Genomic DNA, 20002 nt, shown 5'->3' on the forward strand with positions numbered 1-20002 from the left:
AAAAATGAAAACTGCTGCAAGTGCCAATTAGAGTGGAGTCTTTCATCATTCTCACGATATTCCACAAGATCTTCATGTAGGGTATCACTAGTAATAGCAACACATACAATATTTCCAGGACAGAAAATATAAAGTTCCAATAATATAAGGAATTATGAATCTCCTCTGTCACTACACGCTTAGTTTGAACTGTGAACCAAATATTGTGCTGTATCGCACCATTGCCTGCAGTAGAACGTTTTCCATATTAGAACGATGAAAGTTGGATGGTATACGTATACCAATATTTATTACTTACTGTTATTTTTTTACGATAACATAGATTAAATGAGATATTACAATAATAATATTAAATGTTTTTATGTTTCTATTTTCTCATCCGTAGAGCTTGTATACTTAGTGTTGACAGGTCACCCCATTTAATTAAAAAACAACCTCTCCAAAAGAAACAAACAAACAAACAAACAAAACAACAAATAAACAGCATTTGGCTCGAGGAGCTCGTTCTTGCGCATACAAATTATATTTTTTTTTCTTCATTATCCTTTTCTAAGAGATGCATATATTGCTAGATTATACTGAGATAATTATTCCGGTTTTCATTCAAGGGTACACAACCTGATAACCTTTATATAAAGTGGGAGGCAGTATCACTAGGCGATTAAAACTGTATCTGTTGAAAGTGCTAACTATATTGCCAAAAATGCAGGGTTATTTTAATCGGAAAACATCGGCTGAAAAAAATAATCGATTTCGGTGCTTGTGTCCAGACAAGGAAATCCAGTGTCGGGGTTATTTTATTTGTCTTCCCACGAAGTTCTGCCTCCTGAGGAGACAAATAAGGTAACCCCTTGACTAGGATTTCCTTGCCTTGGTGCAAACCCCACCATTGATTATATTAATCTCCTACCGGGTCGTTTGATTAATTTTTGAATACATTGGTCATCATATGAAATGAAAATTGTGATATTTTCTCAAATTCAGACAATGAATCGTATGGGTTTTTATTTAAATTAAATTTAATAAAGAAAAATTCGATACTGTCTTTCCCATGGAGTACATTATAAGACAACAAAGATCTTGAGATACCCCATGAGGTAGAAATACACGCCATAAACTTCATTTCGTTAGCATAAGGATTGACAATAACAAATAGCATGCATGAAAACACAACTGAGGTCTCGAATCAAAGAAATTAAAATTGTATGTCTCATGAAAATGTTTATACATTATCTTCAAGAGGAATCCACTTAAGTGGATGGATGCTATGCATGCATTCGTATGTGTGTGTGTACATGTAAACGTAGATAGTTACAATACGACAAAAATATGCTTGACAAACAGCTTGATTAAGAGAAATATAGACACCTTTTTAAGAAAGACGATAGCTGCCCACTTTCTTAACAAATCGAGAATCCTGAAATATTTACTGGTTTAGTACACAATAATTATCGAACAGGTTTGTCAATGAGGTATATTTGATGTCTAAGGACTCGGTTAAATACAGCGAAATTGAAGGAACTAGACTCACGGAAGACGATCTTACAAAATTCAAATTAGGCATAACGGTAAGTATGTCTTTTATTCTTATACATTTGCAACTAACTAACTAACTAACTAACTAACTAACTAACTAACTAACTAACTATATATTTATATATATATATATATATATATATATATATAGAGAGAGAGAGAGAGAGAGAGAGAGATAGACAGGCAGACAGACAGACACAGAGAGAGACAGAGAGCGAGAGAGACCAACAGACAGAGACAAAGACAGGTTGAGACAGAGAGACAGAGAGCGACAGAGACAGAGAGGCAACAACTTATATCAGTCATTACGTTGACTATTTGATTTTGAATAAATATTCAACATTTTCGAAAATGTCCAACTCAGTTGTGTAAAAGGATAGCACTAACGCGAATTATGGATTAGAATATATGCATTTGGAACAGGTTCTTCATTGCTCTAAACAAGAGCAGACTAACATCAAAGCTTCACAAAAATATTGATAATATAATTCTTGTGATTCGTTCAAAATGAATCGTGCTCTAAAGACCAGGAAAGCAATCGATAACATGTTCCACAGTCGCGTATAGCTTAGAGCAGGTAAATCGGGTTCATGATAAATATTTGGCGTAAAGGAGAAATACGCATAGATATATAAAACATAAGCATTTAGTACCTGTTAATCATACTAATACTCAGATGATGAATTTATTGATGAGCGTTTAATTTTCATTGATGTTAACATTTATTCTCAATCAACATATTGACTATCAAAGCAGTCGTCGTTTACATTACTGAAAATAATGTGGTTTTGTCATCTCATAGTGTGTCCTTTATTAAAGCACATTTCGTATGTGATATATTTCTAAATAGTCTTATATGTTATAAGCCATCTACCTGGAAACTGACGGAATGTAATCCCCAAATAAAACAACGAAATGATTAAACAAATATGGAATCGAAGTATTACAGCAAAATATATTTGTATTTAATATAAAATATTTCATATAAAATAATTAAATATTTTATAATATAAACAAAATAAATATATATTATTCAGGCCGCTCAATACTTCGCATCTAAAAATCCTTAGATGTAGGCTGATAACTAGACATTTTAGAATGTGTTGAGTTCATAAGTCCATACTTAAACCAAGTGTATATACTTCTGCTAGGGTGTCTATAATTCAACATTTAAATGTTTGATAAGTCTATCGCAGTTACCCAATATAAATCAGGAGAGAACAGCATGGCATATTTTCAGCTAACATGTAATTTTGAAAGCAGTCAACGACATAATTGAACAGTAAAGTATTAGAATTTGTACAAAGATAAAGACAAGCATACATAATCAAATCTGATACTAAAATATTTAATAATGCAAAAGCATTCCTTTTCTATTACCATGCAAATATATAATTATCTAAAAAAGCTGTTTAATTCATTCGTATCACGATAATTTTATTTAGCATTAGCCCGATAAAAGAAATATACTAGTCTTAGTATACATTTTGTATTCATTGTTAAAAATGGATGATTCAATGTAACAATATTCGTCCGAACCTAAAGGACAGAATTTACATCAGTACCATAAATCTCTCACACCCTAGCATGGTGTTTATGATTTTGTGTTGTAATATCGGTTTTAATGTTAAATTGCAATATATATGAAATTGTTTTAAGTCTCTGTGTCATGCATTACATTGTAAGGTTTTTAAAAGAAGATTAAAACTAGATATTACAAAATTCCATTTGCAACAACGTTCTAATCGTCACAAGCTGATTGATCTACACCAAAACTGTCATAAAGGCAATTGAATCATCTTAGATTTCCTTGTTGCGGAAAACCCATTTTAACACATTGGTATAATAAAGAGCACTTGGTTTAAAACAGTATACAAAATAATTAATTATCTGTAAAAACTGAACTGATAACTTGCAAATAAAAACGGCAACTGAATCAGCTTTTGTTATATTTGTATTCGTCTGATTGATTAACCTGCAATTTTATTTAAATATATATACGTGCTTGGGTATTTAATATAGCCTTCCCTTTATAACTCACTTATCCTCTGCCCTTCCCAAATCAAGTGTCGTATATAATGACCCAGTATCATATCGGTGAAAATAGAGCCAATCAACAATTTTAAGCATCATTTTCGTTGTCAGTGACCCAGAATTGGTAAAGTTTGACTATATTTATTTCGGAAGCATTTTGGCTGTAGACCAGTGTAATTAGTAATATGACAATATAAATATCTGAATATTTTTAAGCTTTCACATAAAAATATTACTATTTTGTTTACTTTTGTATATTTATAGTAGAACATAGAATCGTATTTTACAGAATTCACGAAATTGTGAAGCTTGAAAGCTGATTATATACTGTACGAACGGTCATATCAAAACTTAGTGTGCAAGCGATTTCCTTCGTAACTAGTTCATACAGAGTTTAATAGTGTCCTGCTTCGGGTGTTCATGAATCCAATAAAATAGGAAACTCAGTTCTTATAAATACATCTAGCTTTAAAAATAAGAACGAAACCCAAAAATTACTACAACATTTGTTTAACCGGTATTTAATTATATTAACAAAACATAAATGAAGATAGATATCATTAACATCCAAATAAAATAAATTAATAATTCATCGGTAAATTCTGGAAACATGGTTACATGGTTACAGGGGATCTTCAGATTACCAATGGATGAATTGCTCTGGCACAAAACTAAGTGAAAATCGGTATTTTACAGTTTTACAGGGATTTAGAACTTGAAATTATCTTTATGAGACGTATTTCTTTCATCTTGGTTTTTTTTAATGGTATGTGTATATGAAATCAAACCATTGACTTGTTGGCTGACACAGTATATATATTAGAAGTAAAGTCAGAATTAACTTTGGTAATCTAATCTTCTGAGACGTTGATCACTCACTGTTGCTGAAACAGGCAAACGCCAGAGATTTCTTAAGATGATACTTTGTATTGAATGATGTAGTCACCTCTTTATAAGATGTGACTTTTTTGCTTCTATTATGCACAATTAAATATGTTAACCTGATATATGAAAATAGGTTTTGTTAAGTAGCATACAGCATCAGTTTTGTATCGTGTTTATTTGTTTACAAGTGAGTTATAACAGTTGGATTACATTTGGATATAAGTTGTTGAAGAAATGTGGAAGACTGCGGCAGGTCAGCTCGCATTCGATTGTTAATGAATATGTCAGAATTATTGATTCCTTATTGGACAATAATTTGCTTTGTGTGATTGCTGCAAATGAAGTTTCACTGTTCTCGTTAGCTTTCATGGATCGAAACGAATATTTTACACAACTGTGTGATTAATATAAATTCAAGTTTGAAAAATAGATTCAAATTAAATGCCACAGATGAATCTGCAATACTGAAGAACGTTTTAATGAATGAAGGTTACTCACAATGTGTATTAATATTGTCATTTTACAGTCTTTTTTGGCCACGATTAGAAAGAAGCAAGTCTTATTTTCCCAGTAAATGTTGCAATTGAATTTTGTGATCTCACATATTGGATAGTCTGTATTGCTTACTACTAACAACGATACCTCCCTATTTTTAATGTTTGTTTTCGCGTGGTATGTTTTAGGTTTGTATTTTTTCCTTTTTTGTTTTACTATTGAGCTGTAGGTAATGTTTAGAAAAAATGCCCCCCCCCCCCAAATTCGATTTCAAATGATATTGTGTTTTATATATCGAAAATTGTGAGCCATTACTGCTAACATGCAACATTTACCCGCTTTAATTAACTAAACCTGTGTGGTTACTTATAATATGCCATACGTTTTGTTTTTTTGTAAGTGTAACGTCCACTTTCCAAATGAGATATTCTTTCTATTTCTATCGTCAGTTGCGATTAAACCACATTTTCCTCTCGAGCTGCGACTTTTCTCTGACGATTTGTAAACAATTTATATATAGTCGTTTTTTATCTGAAATTCAGAGGCTTTGATACACAAATGTTTGGCCAAAACTAGGCACAATTCATTTTCGTGAAGAAAGAAAAATATATGGAAAGTTATAGCACATTTGTGCCACACAATTAAACTTTTGTGGTTATCTTGCAGCAAAACGGAGATCACCGATTCCTCGAGAGAAATATTACCAAAAAATGTACATATAATGTTGATAAGGCTCTATTTCGCTAGGTTGATTTATCAAGAGGAGAAGATAATTATGGACTGAAGTAGTGAATGGGGTGAGATTAGCAACAATGGGAATTAGCATTAAAAACACCCCCTGGGTAAGATTAGCGACAATGGAAATTTAACATTAACCACCCTGGGTAAGATTAGCGACAATGGAAATTTAACATGGGCAAAAAACCCTGGGTAAGATTAGCGACAATGGAATTTAACATTGGAGAAAGGAAAAAAAAGGAAATATCCATTTTAGCGACAAAGGCATTCGAACAATGGAAAAAAAATATCGATTCTAGGGACAAAGGCAATTGAACATGGGGAATAGAGTTTGGGTCTGTCTAGGGACAAGGGGAATTGAACATGGGAATAGAGTTTGGGTTTGTCTAGGGACAAAGGGGAATTGAACATGTTAGAAAAAAAAAACTACTTTAGGGACAAGGGGAATTGAACATGGGATTTTAAAAAAAAAAAAAAATTAAAAAAGGGGTAGGCAATCGAAAGGCTATCTCTTTTCCAGAAATGTGGGTGGCCCTGAAAAGGGCCCTTGGGTTTCTTCTTCTTTTTCTTCTAACTCCTCCACTTCTTCCACCAAGTCCTCACTTTTTCCATTATTCCTTTCTTGTTCGTTTTCTCCTCTGGCATCCAGTCTGGATGGCCCAAGGCTCTAAACTTTTCCTGGACTTTGATCCAATTCTGATTTAGCCTTTCAAAATCAGCCTGTTTCTTTTTGTTTTCCTGATCTTTTCTTTCTTTATTCCATCTCTCTTTAATCTTCTTTACCTCTACCTCCATCACTTTTCTCATCAACTCCTCTCCTTTCCTCAGTCTTTCCTGACCTCTCTCCACAAAAGAGCACTCTGTCCCATGTGACATATTTTCAAGAAAGCACCTGACTTTGCTTGCATTGTCAAGTGCTTCCTTTAGGCTTCCCACTCTGACATAGGTGGGATTTATCATACCTCTCAATCTCTTTTCCTCCTCTTCTATCATTTCTGCTATCACTTCTTTTGCTACGTTTAGGCATTTAACGTAGTCCAGATACTCTGCTATCTTCCATTCTTTTTCTAGTCTCTCCACTACATAGATACCATCCATTATCCAATTGTATATATGTACCAAATTGTTGAACAACTCACTTGCAACCACCATCTTCGTTTTTATTATTCCGTAGAATGGTTCGAACATCAAACCTTGTGGGTTCTTATAGTTAAAGTACGGACGTGAAGGAAAACATCCCCTAAAAACATAAAATTGATCTTACCTAGATCATGACCAAACAACGCGCGGACGTGAAGGAAAACATCCCCCTAGTTTTCTCATTTCATATAATATACTATCCACATAAGTGAAGCAACAATAAACAAACCCCAAATCTACTATTTACACACGCAAATCATTAAAACAAAATCCATAATCTACTATCCACACAACCGTACGTGAGCGGTTACAAAACCCAAAACTATACTCTCCACATACGCTAAGAAACAATAAACAAACCCCAAATCTACTATTTACACACGCAAATCATTAAAACAAAATCCATAATCTACTATCCACACAATCGTACGTGAGCGGTTACAAAACCCAAACTATACTCTCCACATACGCTAAGAAACAATAAACAAAATCCATAATCTACTATCCTCACAATCGTACGTGAGCGGTTACAAAACCCAAACTATACTCTCCACATACGCTAAGAAACAATAAACAAACCCATAATCTACTATTCACACAAACTTACGTGAGCGGTTACAAACACAAACACACAAACACATACACTCGCACTATGAAAAAAGAGTCAGTGTTTATATTCACACTACTCTACCTACACACATTGGCAAATTGATGGTTATTTCTTTTCTAGAGTATTGGGTAGCCCTGAAAAGGGCTGTTTTTTGGAACTTCATGGACACCTGGTTAATGATGGCACCTTCCAGTCCTGGCGCCACATACACATCTTGTTCTCCAGTTGCTTTTTACTTTTTTTGGGGAGAGAGCAGAGGGGGGATAAATAGCTTCAGAATCCCAATTTTCTGTCTCTGGGATTCTGAAATTTCTTCTCTCCTTTTTCTCCTCTTCTTTGTTTCTTCTCTACTCCTTCTCTTCTTTGTATCTTCTCTCTGCCTCTTGTTTGTATCTTCTCTCCGCCTCTTCTTTTTATCTTCTCTCCTCCTCTTCTTTGTTTCTTCTCTCCTCCTCTTTCATCCTTCCCTCTTCCACAATGGCTTCCGCGGCCAGTTCGTTCAACAGGCGCCTGGCATAATCCAGATGCACATCAAGTTCCAACAGTTTTGCTAGTCTGGTGTTTATTCTGGTGTTGATCAATCAACAAGGGTAGCTGGACTGCCGAACGAGTTTCAATTTATACTAAAAGTGCGGACGTGAAGGAAAACATCCCCCTAAAAACATAAAATTGATCTTACCTAGATCATGACCAAACAACGCGCGGACCTAAAAGAAACACTCACTCACTTTTTTTATACTACCCATTCCTATTCTAAATTTTTTTTTCATTAATCACTTCAATATACTATTCACATACGCAAAGCAATCCAATCAAACCCCCCAAATCTACTCTCCCCACACCTCTAACAGCCAAAAAAAAACATGATCTTAATCTACTATCCACACCAACGTACGTGAGATGTTACAAACACAAACACACAAATACATACACTCGCACTATTAAAAAAAGAGTCAGTGTTTATATTCACACTACTCTACCTACACACATTGGCAAATCGATTGTTATTTCTTTTCTAGAGTATTTGAAAGCCCTGAAAAGGGCTGGTTTTTTTTTTTTTTTTTTTTTTTAATGTTTGCTATGGCAATCTTTTAGTTTCTAAGAATGCGATGTACTCTGAGGATAGACTTTCTGGCGATAGGTCTGCTTCTTCGGAAAGAGAAGAAGAACTCTTTGGTGTCGATACGACAATCGACAAAGCCTCTGTCAGGTTCAGGTTGCTGCTGCTGCTGCTGCTGTTGCTGTTGTTATTGCTGTTGCTGCTGCTGTCTCTGAAGTCTGTACTTCTCTGTCCATTCTTCTTTCTCCCTGTTCACTTCTTCTCTGAAGAGCTCTTCTATCAGGTCTTCAGTAACTTTTAACATTCTCACATTCTCTATCTCTTCTGGCTTCGGTATCAGACTGTGTCTGACCCTATGCAAATTCACGTAGGCTTCGTTTAGCTTAGCTAGTTTGGAGCACATCTTCGTAGGAGGATGAGTCGACAATGGATGGTTAGACTGGAAACAACCCGGTTCTTAAAGTCAAAGCGCGGACGTGAAGGAAAACATCCCTCTACGGTTTTCGAGCCGCAACGTTCACTGAGTGTCATGAGAGGGATAGTAAGAATTCAAAGAGCATAAATCAACATTCTTATAGCCAAACAAACCACAAAGGCATTTTTTTCAAAACACAACATTTTTTATTCAAAATCACTTAACATTAACCAACAACTCTAACATTTTTTAACAATAATCCAACAATATAATATCGAACATTTTTTTCAAATGACAAACATTTTTTCAATTTACACTCTACTTTAAACAGGGTTGGCAACGTTCTGAATGAAATTGTGATTTCCACTGTTGCAAGTCATTGAGTCATGGATGGACACTACGTTTCCTAGCTGAAGACAACAAAATAAGCATACTAGTCACAAAATCAACGATTTACTTTCTCATCGTTTCTAGAAAAATCATGATCAAAATAAGTCACTAAATGTTCTTTTGCTGATAATAAGTGATCAATTTCGATCTCGACTTTCTCTTTGAATTTGTCAAAGAGGGCTTTGATGTAATGGATTTCTTGAGTCGTTAATGGAGGACAGAAATGTTCACGCAAGTCTTTATACCACCAACGTAACACGTCTTTTTTAAACAGACTCCAAGCTTCGTCCAGATATTCGTTGAATTTTTCTTCTTGACTGATGTTTTGACATTCATAGTAATCATGCTTCATCCATATCGTAACTGTGTCTGCCAGGTATTTAGCACAGTAGGAGACCAATTGCTGTTCTTGTTCTGGACATCTCGACTTGTTCATGATGTCCTTTTCGTCTTTGTCTTGGGATTCTCCTTCCACGGTCTCCTCACATTTCATGTCTAAAGTTTCTCCACTAGGCAAAGAGGGATAACAGTCTTCCATGGCTTCTAATAGTGTAGAATGACTTCTCTCAAACTGTTGATTTATATGGTATTGTCGAATTCTGCATACAGGAGGACGTTCACTGTGTGATCTGGAGGTGGATTTGCAAACTGAAGTTCCACACGAATCTGGCCCGATTTTATAGGATGGAAATGTCCCTCGTCGCTGCCTTGGTCTGGAGTGAAATCAAAACCCCACAAAGCATAGCCTCCTGCATAATCGTCGTACGAAATACCGTGACTGGTGTTGGTTCCTAACTGTCCCGTGGCTTCGTACAGGGACAAGTACGATCTCAAATAATTCTTTGCGACACCAAAGTTGGGATCAAAGGGTCGGGTACACAAGGTCTTGCCGTCGCGACTGACTTCGATCTTGGACACATTGTAATGTTGAAACTCAAAAGGATTTTGATCGTGGGTCCCGTTGAAGGCTGGATTCCTGACGATACCAACAATCAAACGCTTGGGTAACTGTCCTTGGAACAGATGATCTTCGATCATAGATCGCTGTCGAGCGGGAATGGTGAACGTTTTCACTTCTTCGCGTCGTATCGGATACTTGGCGGTCGTTCTGCTCAACGTCTGACTGACGTCGTTTCCCACTTTAGGTAACACTTCCACACGACGCACGTAAAGTCGGGCTTCTTGAATGATAGTTTTGTATTCGTTGGCATGGGCCATCAAATGGAAAGCGGCACTGCTACGATTCAGTCTCAGACGGATATCCACCCCGTTCAGCAAATACTTTTCTTGTAACCACATGTCCAAATGCAAACGATCCATCAGTTCTAAACTTCGCCCTTGCAGAATTTTCTTACGACGGCCGTTAAACCCCACATTGTGAGGATTGTCATCTTCTGTCAGGACTGTGTCGCTAAACCTGCCTAAACCTGCCGTGTCAGGTTTCCATACCACGCAAGCATCCAGATGAGTATTCTTGGCTTCTTTTCCGTACGTCAAGAGATTGTCAAAGTAGGCACGATATGGGTAAGTATCCATGCTGCTGCTGACCAGTTTGTTATTCAAGTACAAGTCCACTTCGCTGAACAAGGAATGCATGCAATTGTTGACAGGAGCTACTCTAGCATCGCCTCCTGGATTGGTGTTGTCCGTTTTGATCACTTTCACTTTCAAATACAGGTAACTGCTATTCAGATCGATGTAATCTTCGGGTTGTCCTTTGATTTCAAACTCGATGGGAGCGGAATCTGTCAAAGAGGAGACGGGATGAAATTCCACCCATTTGGATTCTTGCATCGTCATCATGGTAGGGGGCATGGCAAAGAGATCCAGTTCCGACTTGGAACAAGCACAAGACTCTCGGTGCATCATTTTGTTCTGTGTCTCAATAATCGAAAACGTCTAAGTCTCGAACGGTTCTTCTTTTCTTTGTCTTTCTCGCTTTAGACGTGTGAAGTCTGGTGAAAGGGTGTTTTCTTCGTCGTCTCTTTCTGCCTTGTCCTTGCTGAATGCTTGACTCGGTAGCGTGCAGGGCATTTATAGGTGTTTCGCGTCGGTCCAAAAGGTCTTTGCCCGTTTGCAGCAAGACATTTTTGCCTGCCCTCACGAAGGCTTCTTTAGGGTTTTGTTTGTCGATGATGACATTTTGGAGAAATTATTTGCCTTGCGTCAGTGCCGCATCTTTCAAGGCGTGCAATCCGCGTGTCACCATCGGTTTCAACACCGGGGCCACCGAACGAAAGGCCGATTTTAACATATCTCCTAAACCGTGTCCTCGCTGTCGAGCAACCCCTCGGTACACTGGATACATGACTTACGAGTCGTGAGAGAACCGTTTTCGAAAATGGAGTTTCACCGTGACTTTTCCTTTGGTGAATGGAATATTTTGTCCCAAATCTCCTTTTATAGCAATGTTGACCGTGTCCAAATACGACTTGCTGACAGGCAAATAGTGAGGATGGACAAATTCGCGGTGAACGTGGTAAGTGTTTCCACCTTCCTCGTCAGTGACCGTGGCAGAATCCACTTTGAAAGGAATGACACGCAGTAACGGTGCGGAGGTGTGTCCCACCACGTTGTACTCCACCACATCGGAGTACACAAACATCAAATTCAGTCCTTGGTTCAGTTCTACCGGGGCACGAAATAACTTGCTAAAAGACTCGTTGTCGTAAACGATTGGTAATTCGTTTTTCTTGAGCATGGCCTTTCTCATGTCCATGTCTCCGCCCAACATGTCAAGCAATTCAGGACAAAATAAAATGGACAGGATTTTACTCCCATCAAATTTCATCAAGAACCGACGAGCTGCTTTGTGGTATTCCATGGTGACACTTTTTTTGACACTCTCCAAAGCTTTCAGAAACACGACATTAAATCTGGAGGTTATGGTGCTCACCAAATGTTGACCACTAAAATAATAGCCTGGAGGAATGAACAAGTGATAGGTGGTGTACTTTTGATTTTTTGTGCCAGGGGTTTTCTTGTCATATTTGCCATAGGTATCCAAGTACTGTTGCAATTGTTCGTCATGAACTTCTACATCAAAAAAATTTTGATTGGAAAGGACATTGAGGACTTGGGTCGGGTGAATGATTTCTACTAAAGCCACTTCCCAATGGGCTTCGTGATCTAACTGGATGGCTTGAGGTAATTTTGCCGTGTAACAGCACAACGTGCTCTTGGGAAACACCTCCATGGAACTGTCACTGGGTAAGGTTAAGTAAAATTGGTTTTGGTGACTCATAATTCCAGAGTTCTGTGGCTGTCCGAGGGGTTACTGGACGTCAGAAGCGTGTCTCCGCCCAAAATGGGGTTCTGGTTGTGGTTGTTGTTGGAGTGGTGACTGGCACTGGCACTGGACACAAGGTTCCCGTGGTTCCCGGTCGAAGAGAATTTCAGGGAGGGATTAGGAATCAGGTAACCAATGCAACTGCTCAATAAAATGGTCCACAATTGTTTGTCTCCTTGTTGCAAACTCAAATTGGCAATGGCTGCCCCGATGACACAATACACCACGAAGATTTGGCAGAAAAAGACGATTTGCGTTTTAGGCACTCGTTCTCCGCACCACACCCACAAGGGTTGTTTTTGTAAATCTTGCAGAGAAGAACTGGGTGAAGGAGTGGTCGACGTAGCTGCGTCTGTGTGAAAGGGCATGATGGTCACTTCTTTTTATAGTCGATGACTTGCGAAGCGTCGATCCAAGAATCAAAACTGGGTGGATATCCTTTCCAACGTACTTTGACTTCTTTGACACGTCGTTTGCCTACTTTACGGGTTCTGCGTTCGAGAATGTGTTCGATGTCCTACACGTCGTCTTCTTTTTTGGTGACACGTTCTAACTCGGGCAAAAAAACGTTCCTTTGAGCACTTCTTGTCATGTCTTCCAATTTATAGACGGCAGGAAGACGGCCATGCACTCGTCCAGTGACACGAAACAATTCGGTCGTCCTGTTTGGTAAGTAACCTTTGTCGAAAGTGCGTTTGGTTTTGCCAATGCGCACCCAATCTCCTACGGTCAACTCTCCACTTTTCTTGGGGACAGCCCTCGTCGGGGACGTACCAAACAGGCGCTCAAACACCAACACTTCGTTGTCGGGAGTCACTTCTTTCGGGGCACGTCCGATGCTTCGATGGTAAGATTGGTTGTACGCTTGCACCAGGTGCGGTAAGATGTCGATGTACTTCAGAGTGTGGTGATGCGTAAAATATTTCCACATGAGTTCTTTCAAAGTGCGTTGAAAACGTTCCACGATGCTGGCTTTGGTTTCGGGATTCTCGGTGGTAAAAAAATGAATGTCACGTTTCTTTAATTCTTTTTGGAAAGCTTGGTTCAGAAATTTGGTACCTTTGTCCGTTTGCCATCGCAGAGGGTGACGACCACTTTGTTTCAACACTCGTTGCAGGGCTCGCACTAACTTGCTGCTCGATTTGGAAGTCAAGGGCACGAACAAGGCAAATTTGGAAAAGACGTCGATGACACAAAACAAATATTTGTAGCCACGATTGTAGCTGGCCAAATGAGAGACATCGGCTAAATCGGCTTGCCATTGATGATCGATGCCTTCCACTCGGGTGCGACTTCTGGCAAACTTGCGTCGAATGGGTTTGTGTAAAGTGTAGGTAGCTTGTTCTTGTAACCATCGTTGCACTTGAGGTAAACGGAGACTTTTCAATCGAGTTTTGGCAGCACGATACAATTTTTGAACTCCTGCGTAACCTGCAGGATGAGAGGGATCGTAGTAAATGATGGCTAAGACTTTATCCATTTTTTTGTGTTTGTGTGTTAATAAGACACCCACTCTTGGAGGATGCTACTCTTTTTCTCTTGGGGTACTTTCTTGGATTGCAATGCTTTGCGTGTGCGACCGGCAATAGGTGTTGAAGAGGAGGATGTCTGAGCGGGGGATACCGGTTCTTGTTTCACTTCTGTCTTCACTTCTGTCTTCACTTTATTTTTCTCTTGTGATGAAGAAGGGGTGGCCATCATCTTTTTAATCCATCCAATTCTGGAGGTAGGTGGTGTTGTTAACTTGCGTACTTTTTCTGGTGGAGTTTGAAACCCTTCTTCTTCTTCTTCTTCTCCTTTTTCTGTCTTGGTCACTGGTAGTGGTGGTACTGGTACTGGTACTGGTGATGGTGCTGGACTTTTCATCAAGGTCTTAAAATCTTTCAGAGTGGGTAGAGCTGTTTCGTCTAAAGCTTTCTGGTGAAAGAGTTGCAGTCGTTGCAAGAGTTGACCGTACTTTTGCGATTTTTCTGTTTCGGACAAATCTTGGCGATCCATCAAGGACTGCAATTCGTGTTGCAACTGGGACATCTCGCTCAAACGGGGATTGGGAGGTAAATGCGGGGTGCGTTGTTCTTGCCAACGATGGTATTCCATCCATCGTTTGTAAGGCACTAAAGCTAGTTTTCGTCCTTCCATGGGGTTGTCAGGGGTCAATTCTGAGATCTTGGGACTTCCGAGGGCCTTTTTATCTTGCTCCCACCAGTCCTCCCAACATGGTTCCCAAGACTGCTTTCAGTAAGGGACCTAACAAGAGGGGTAAAATGCCTCCACGTTGGACCAACATCTTCTTCTTTTGACGAATGGGAATTTTCTTTTGAACCATTTGGCGAAGAACGTGACGATGTTTACCTAAGCATTGTTTCTGGTGTTTGGACAAAGGGATCGTGCCTTTCAAGACGTTCAAACAGCATTCGCACACGGTATCGATGACCTCTTTGGAGGCCGATTGAATGAGTTTTTTTCGTAGGGGTGGAGAAGCTTTGGACAGGACAGATAACATGTCCCCATGTTTAACTAACGAGGAGGCAGACCTTTTATTTTCTTTCCTTGGGGCTGTTTAGCAGAGGGATGTTTTCTGGAGGGTGACATCTTTGAGTCTTCAGCACCAAAAACACTGATACCACTACTTGGTCACAGACCTTTTTTATATTGGAACGCGTCGCCACTGATTGTCTTTACGTCGTATCAGTTTGAGGACAGGCATGACACGTCGTGCAGGGGTACGTAACGGACTAAATCGAGCCAGTTCTTGCTTGGACAAATCCAGTAAACTTTGTAACATGCCCGATCTTTCTTGGACTTTGATTTTGGGAGAAGGTACTTTGTGAGCAGCAGCCACTGCCACTAAATTGGAGGGTCCTGCCAATGGGGAAGTTCTTCTTGGGGTCATCAACGGATATGTTCTTGGTGTGATCAACGTCTCCAAGTACTCTTCAGTTCTTGGTGTCATCAACGGAGAAGTGGATGAACTTGAGGATGCCGAAGACGCAGTCACCGCCGTGGAAGGTCGTGGTTTGCGAGTGTAAAGTTGCGTCCTGGCCGAAGTGCCTCTCTTGCGACTAGTTTTCTTCTGTGGACTTTTCTTTTTCTGGAGGCTTCTTTTCTTTTTCCTTGGTGGCGTCTGGCAAGAGGAGGGTCCCGCCACTGGAGAAGTTCTCCTTGGGGACCTGGTCTTTTTCTTCTTCTTGGAGCTTCTTTTGACTTTTTTCTTGGGGAGAAGTTTGGGGGCATTAGGATCCCATCTTAAGAGAAAGCGAATGATGACCCCTCCTAGAGTACCGCTTCCTCCAGGTTTCAAAATGATTTGTTTTTTGGTTTGAGTGTCGATGCGGGTATCGGCCAGTTGGGTCAAAGCGACTTTGTTTCGATCAAAAAAGCGTTTGATTTGATGAGGAATCTAAATGATTCCTTGGAGTAATTGACGTGCCGTCACCGTGAACCATCCTAAGACTTCTTTGAGACTAGCTTCTAAGACACGAGCTCGTATTTGTGGATTTTTTTCTCGACTGATGCCATACAAGGCACGAATCAATTTGACGGGAAGATGCGACTGAAGGGACGTCATGTTCAAAATGTGTGTGAGACAGACGAAAAGGGTCTGAAGCTTTTATAGATTTTTTTTGTGGAGTGAAATTAAGTCGAGGACGGAGACGTGTACAGGACAGGCCCTCCGTCTTGGCACCAGTGGTGAAACAAGTGGGTACGAAATCGCAAATCCTCGGGGGTCGTAGGTTTCAAATCGACGAGTAAATAGGCGTGTGGAGTTCGAGTGGCATCGTCGTACGCCTGAGTCAGCCAAGGTGTCCCTAACTGTTTGGCTAAGACTTGCACTTGCGATTTATCTCGAGGGCTTTTAAACAAGACCACGTAATGCGCTTTGAGACTGATGGTGCGATGGGCTTTACTTTGTTGAAACAAATTTTGGGTGATGTAAACGACACTGGCATTACGGTGATGCCCTTTGCGCGTGAGCCACAGTTAAATTTCTTCTTCGTCTTCTCCTAACATGTCGTCGAAAATGACCAAATGGGTTAGACGGGAGTCAGAGACGATGCCGTCGTCTTCTTTAGGAATGCCTTCCACAAACACGATGGAATCGCCTTGACTTTCTCACAAGAGGCTGTACGCCGATTGCCACTCTTTGTAACACCACACGATCCGTTGAGGTGGCCGATCGATCAAATGATGTTTATGTTCGATCAAACGTTTGACGAATTCGGTTTTGCCTCAACCACTAGGTCCAGAAATGAGCATGTTAAAAGGATGGCGAAGATACAAAGCCTCCCAACTGGCACGATCTAAGTGTTCGTCGATGACTTTGACAGTAGAGGAAGAGGGAGCAGAGACAGCATAGGTAGCCATAGTGTCTGGAATGTCACTTGTGACACGAAAACAAACAAGACGAGAGTTTATATACTTTTTGCAGAACACGTTTATTGAATGTTTCAAACATGAATACGAAAGACAAAAAAATACATAAAAGCCAAAGGCTTAAGTACAAGGATAAAAGGCACATGATAACCATCAACGTGGAATAAACACAAGTGTCTGTACAACATGTTTTGGGTAATGTTCTGACCAGTTCTATAGGGGGTAAGGTCACACAAGTATCCTCCCGAAAGGGTCTTTCAGGCCTGTCCACGACAGTCCTGTCCTGGGTGACGGGTTCTTCTGGCACCGTCACTAACACAGGTTGAAAGGTCGCAAGGCTCACAATCGCATTCCAGTTCAGAAGCCCCACACTTGAATTGTGCCTGTCTAAACTTGTTTTGTATTTCTCTGAAAGTATTCATCTTGTTCGCTCGGTCTTGGTAGTCACAATGAACTATTGATCTTGCCTAGGGTTCCTTTTTATATACAGACCAATACCGACGTGTGCATACGGTCAGGTGAAATGATTGGAAAGTCGCACTCACTTCTGGTACACGATTTGATAGACTTTTTCCAAAGGTCGACTGACGATGTGGTGAGTGGGTAAACGTACAATCTTGTTGGGTTGATAGGTGGTCACTTTAAAGTTTCCATCCTCTCACGATTGCAAGGCTTCTTTCAATACCCCAAAGTTGACCACACGACTGGTACGACAATTCAGAGTCAATCCTTTCACTTTACACGTCGTGTGCAATTCTCCTTGTGGGTCCCGGTATTCGTAGCCGTAATTTTTGGGACCACCACTGACGAAACTTAGAATCTTGTCGTCGGGATGCTCGTCTGTCCAGGCTCCTAAACGGTCTCCTTCGATGTCAGGGTGCTGTTGACTCGGGTGATGGATGTAAATGCAACTCTCCGTGTCAAAGTACAGGACACGTTCCCCTAACAGTTCTAAAGCTTCGTACAATTTTAAGCGAGCATGAGCTGTCACGTAAGCCGCAATGATGACATTTCCAAAGGGGTCGTCTTGTACAAAGTCCAGATCTTCTTCGTAATTGACCAATATCAAATCCTCGCGAACGACGTCCAGGTGTTTCATGTATTTGGTTTTGTCGTGAATCATCTGGAAGTAGCGGGAAGGTTCTGTCAAATATTCCGTCTTGGGTAAACACGGTCGTTGTGCCATTTTACCCCACAAGCAATTTAACATCACTTTGGCAAACGACCGCCTGCCTTCGTTTTTCTCGATGTGGTCTAAAGAGGTGCCTTCTTGATCATAGTATTTCTCTTTGAATGTCTTTTCGTCTTCGGAAGTGTGACACCAGGAAGGATAGCCGCTGGCTTCTTGCTTCAGTTTCAAAAAGGCATCCACGTAGTCGGCGAAAATGCCTTTCTGACTGGGGTCACCCTTGTGGTATTGTTGTGTCTTGGGAAAGTGGCAAATTTTGTACACTTCTAACAGTTGGTATCCCATGTCCATAGCTTTGAACAATTCTACGCTGACCCAGGTTCCCGTCAAGGCCCGTTCTTCCTGGGTGTGCTGACACGGTTGGTCTTCGTTGCACGTTTCGGCACAAGTACGGCACAAAGGAAACATCAGTTTGCCTTGGCAATGGTGAGGTAAGACGGGATGGTATAGGTTCGTGGGAGGCAAAACTTTACACTTGATCAAGCCTTCGTATTGTCGAATGTTTTTTAGGTCGATGTGTTCCGTGAACAAGTGTGGGTGCCCTGCAGGAAAGCCACAATATTTGCACACGTAAGGATACAGCGAACACACGTCCAAGTATTTGATTTCTTCTCCTTTCTCTTCGTCGGCTTGGTACAGCAAACAGGTGGCATTGGTCCTTCCCCGGTACAAACTATCCCTCGGGTTTAGGGGGTCCATCAGCTTGTAACTTTCCACGGCACGTTTAAACTCGGGATCGGTTTTCATACGGTGATCGTACTCGTGTTCCCACATTTCCACCACTTGGTATCCTTGCTGTTCTAACTTTAGGCGTCGCTGACAAATGTCCTGGTACAAGTCTTCCATGGTTCGTTGTAAAAACTGATTTTTAGTGCTACGATCAGGGTAACAGACGGGACATCCGTGAAATAAGCAACCGTTAAACTCGTACACGATCTTGGGGTTTTCTAAGTCCTAGCCATCGACCGAATACGTTCCGATGGTCTTTTCGCCTCCTCCGTTGCAGGCATGCTAAATGCATTTATCTTCCTTGTCGCACAAGTAATGTAACCAACGTAGGGCTTTGACCGAGTATTGACGTTTGACATAGTGAGTCGTTTGAGGACTGATGACAGCCACGGTGTTTTCAGTCATGAATCGTTGTTGATACACTAAGGAACACGCTTTGGCAATGGTGCAAGCTTCTTTCAAAGGGTCGACCCCTACGTGTTCCATGAACAGTTCTCGAAATTTTCCACAGCAACGCCGTAAAATGCCCACGTCGGAACGACAATACTTTTGCATTTCTTCCTGAAAGTCGAAAGGGTCGGAGGCGTGAGTCTGGTACCAAGCGTAGAAAGCTTCTCGTTGTTCGGTACGCATGTTGTCGGGGTCGTAATAGTGAGCCTCAGGCAAATGGGGTAGAACGGCGTGTTGATTGGCTTCCGTATTGAAAAAGTGTGGAAAGTACCCTTTAGCCATTTCTGTCATTCCAAACGTTTTAGGCATTCGACTCAAAGGCATGGCCAAATAGCTCATCGAATCTTTAAACTGCACTTGTCCCACTTGCATGAAAATGATTTTGGCTCCGTTCAAAGTGACTTTAGGACGTTCGGTACTTTGTTCCGTATAGTATCTGAGAAGAAACTGTCCATCGTATCCGGAGAAATTGTGAGCCATCACTGTGGCATGACGATGACAATCTCCGTAACGTTCGATGTCCTCTTGGCTCCACGTCTTGTCGATGGGATCTAAGACCCATTGGGCAAAATCGGCTAACGTGTTCGGTCCTCGAAAGATTTTTTCACGCCCTCCGGGTATCTTGCTGAAGTGAGGGCAATGACTGAAGATAGGTTCTTGAATGCACT

At 40.4% G+C, this 20002-nt stretch overlaps 1 protein-coding gene across 1 annotated transcript in view; it reads left to right on the forward strand.

Annotated features, from left to right (window-relative positions):
* The window catches only part of LOC149800386 (von Willebrand factor D and EGF domain-containing protein-like), a 121664-nt gene that overhangs the window by 53616 nt on the left and 48046 nt on the right, over positions 1 to 20002 (forward strand). Inside the window, exon 7 of the mRNA XM_089958411.1 lies at positions 1460 to 1568. Within this exon, the coding sequence (XP_089814537.1) occupies positions 1460 to 1568 (109 nt within the window). The remainder of the gene's footprint in view (positions 1 to 1459; positions 1569 to 20002) is intronic.

This window comes from Sinohyriopsis cumingii, chromosome 5 (assembly GCF_028554795.1).
Source record: "Sinohyriopsis cumingii isolate HCF-2022 chromosome 5, ASM2855479v2, whole genome shotgun sequence".
NCBI classification, from domain to species: Eukaryota; Metazoa; Mollusca; class Bivalvia; order Unionida; family Unionidae; genus Sinohyriopsis; species Sinohyriopsis cumingii.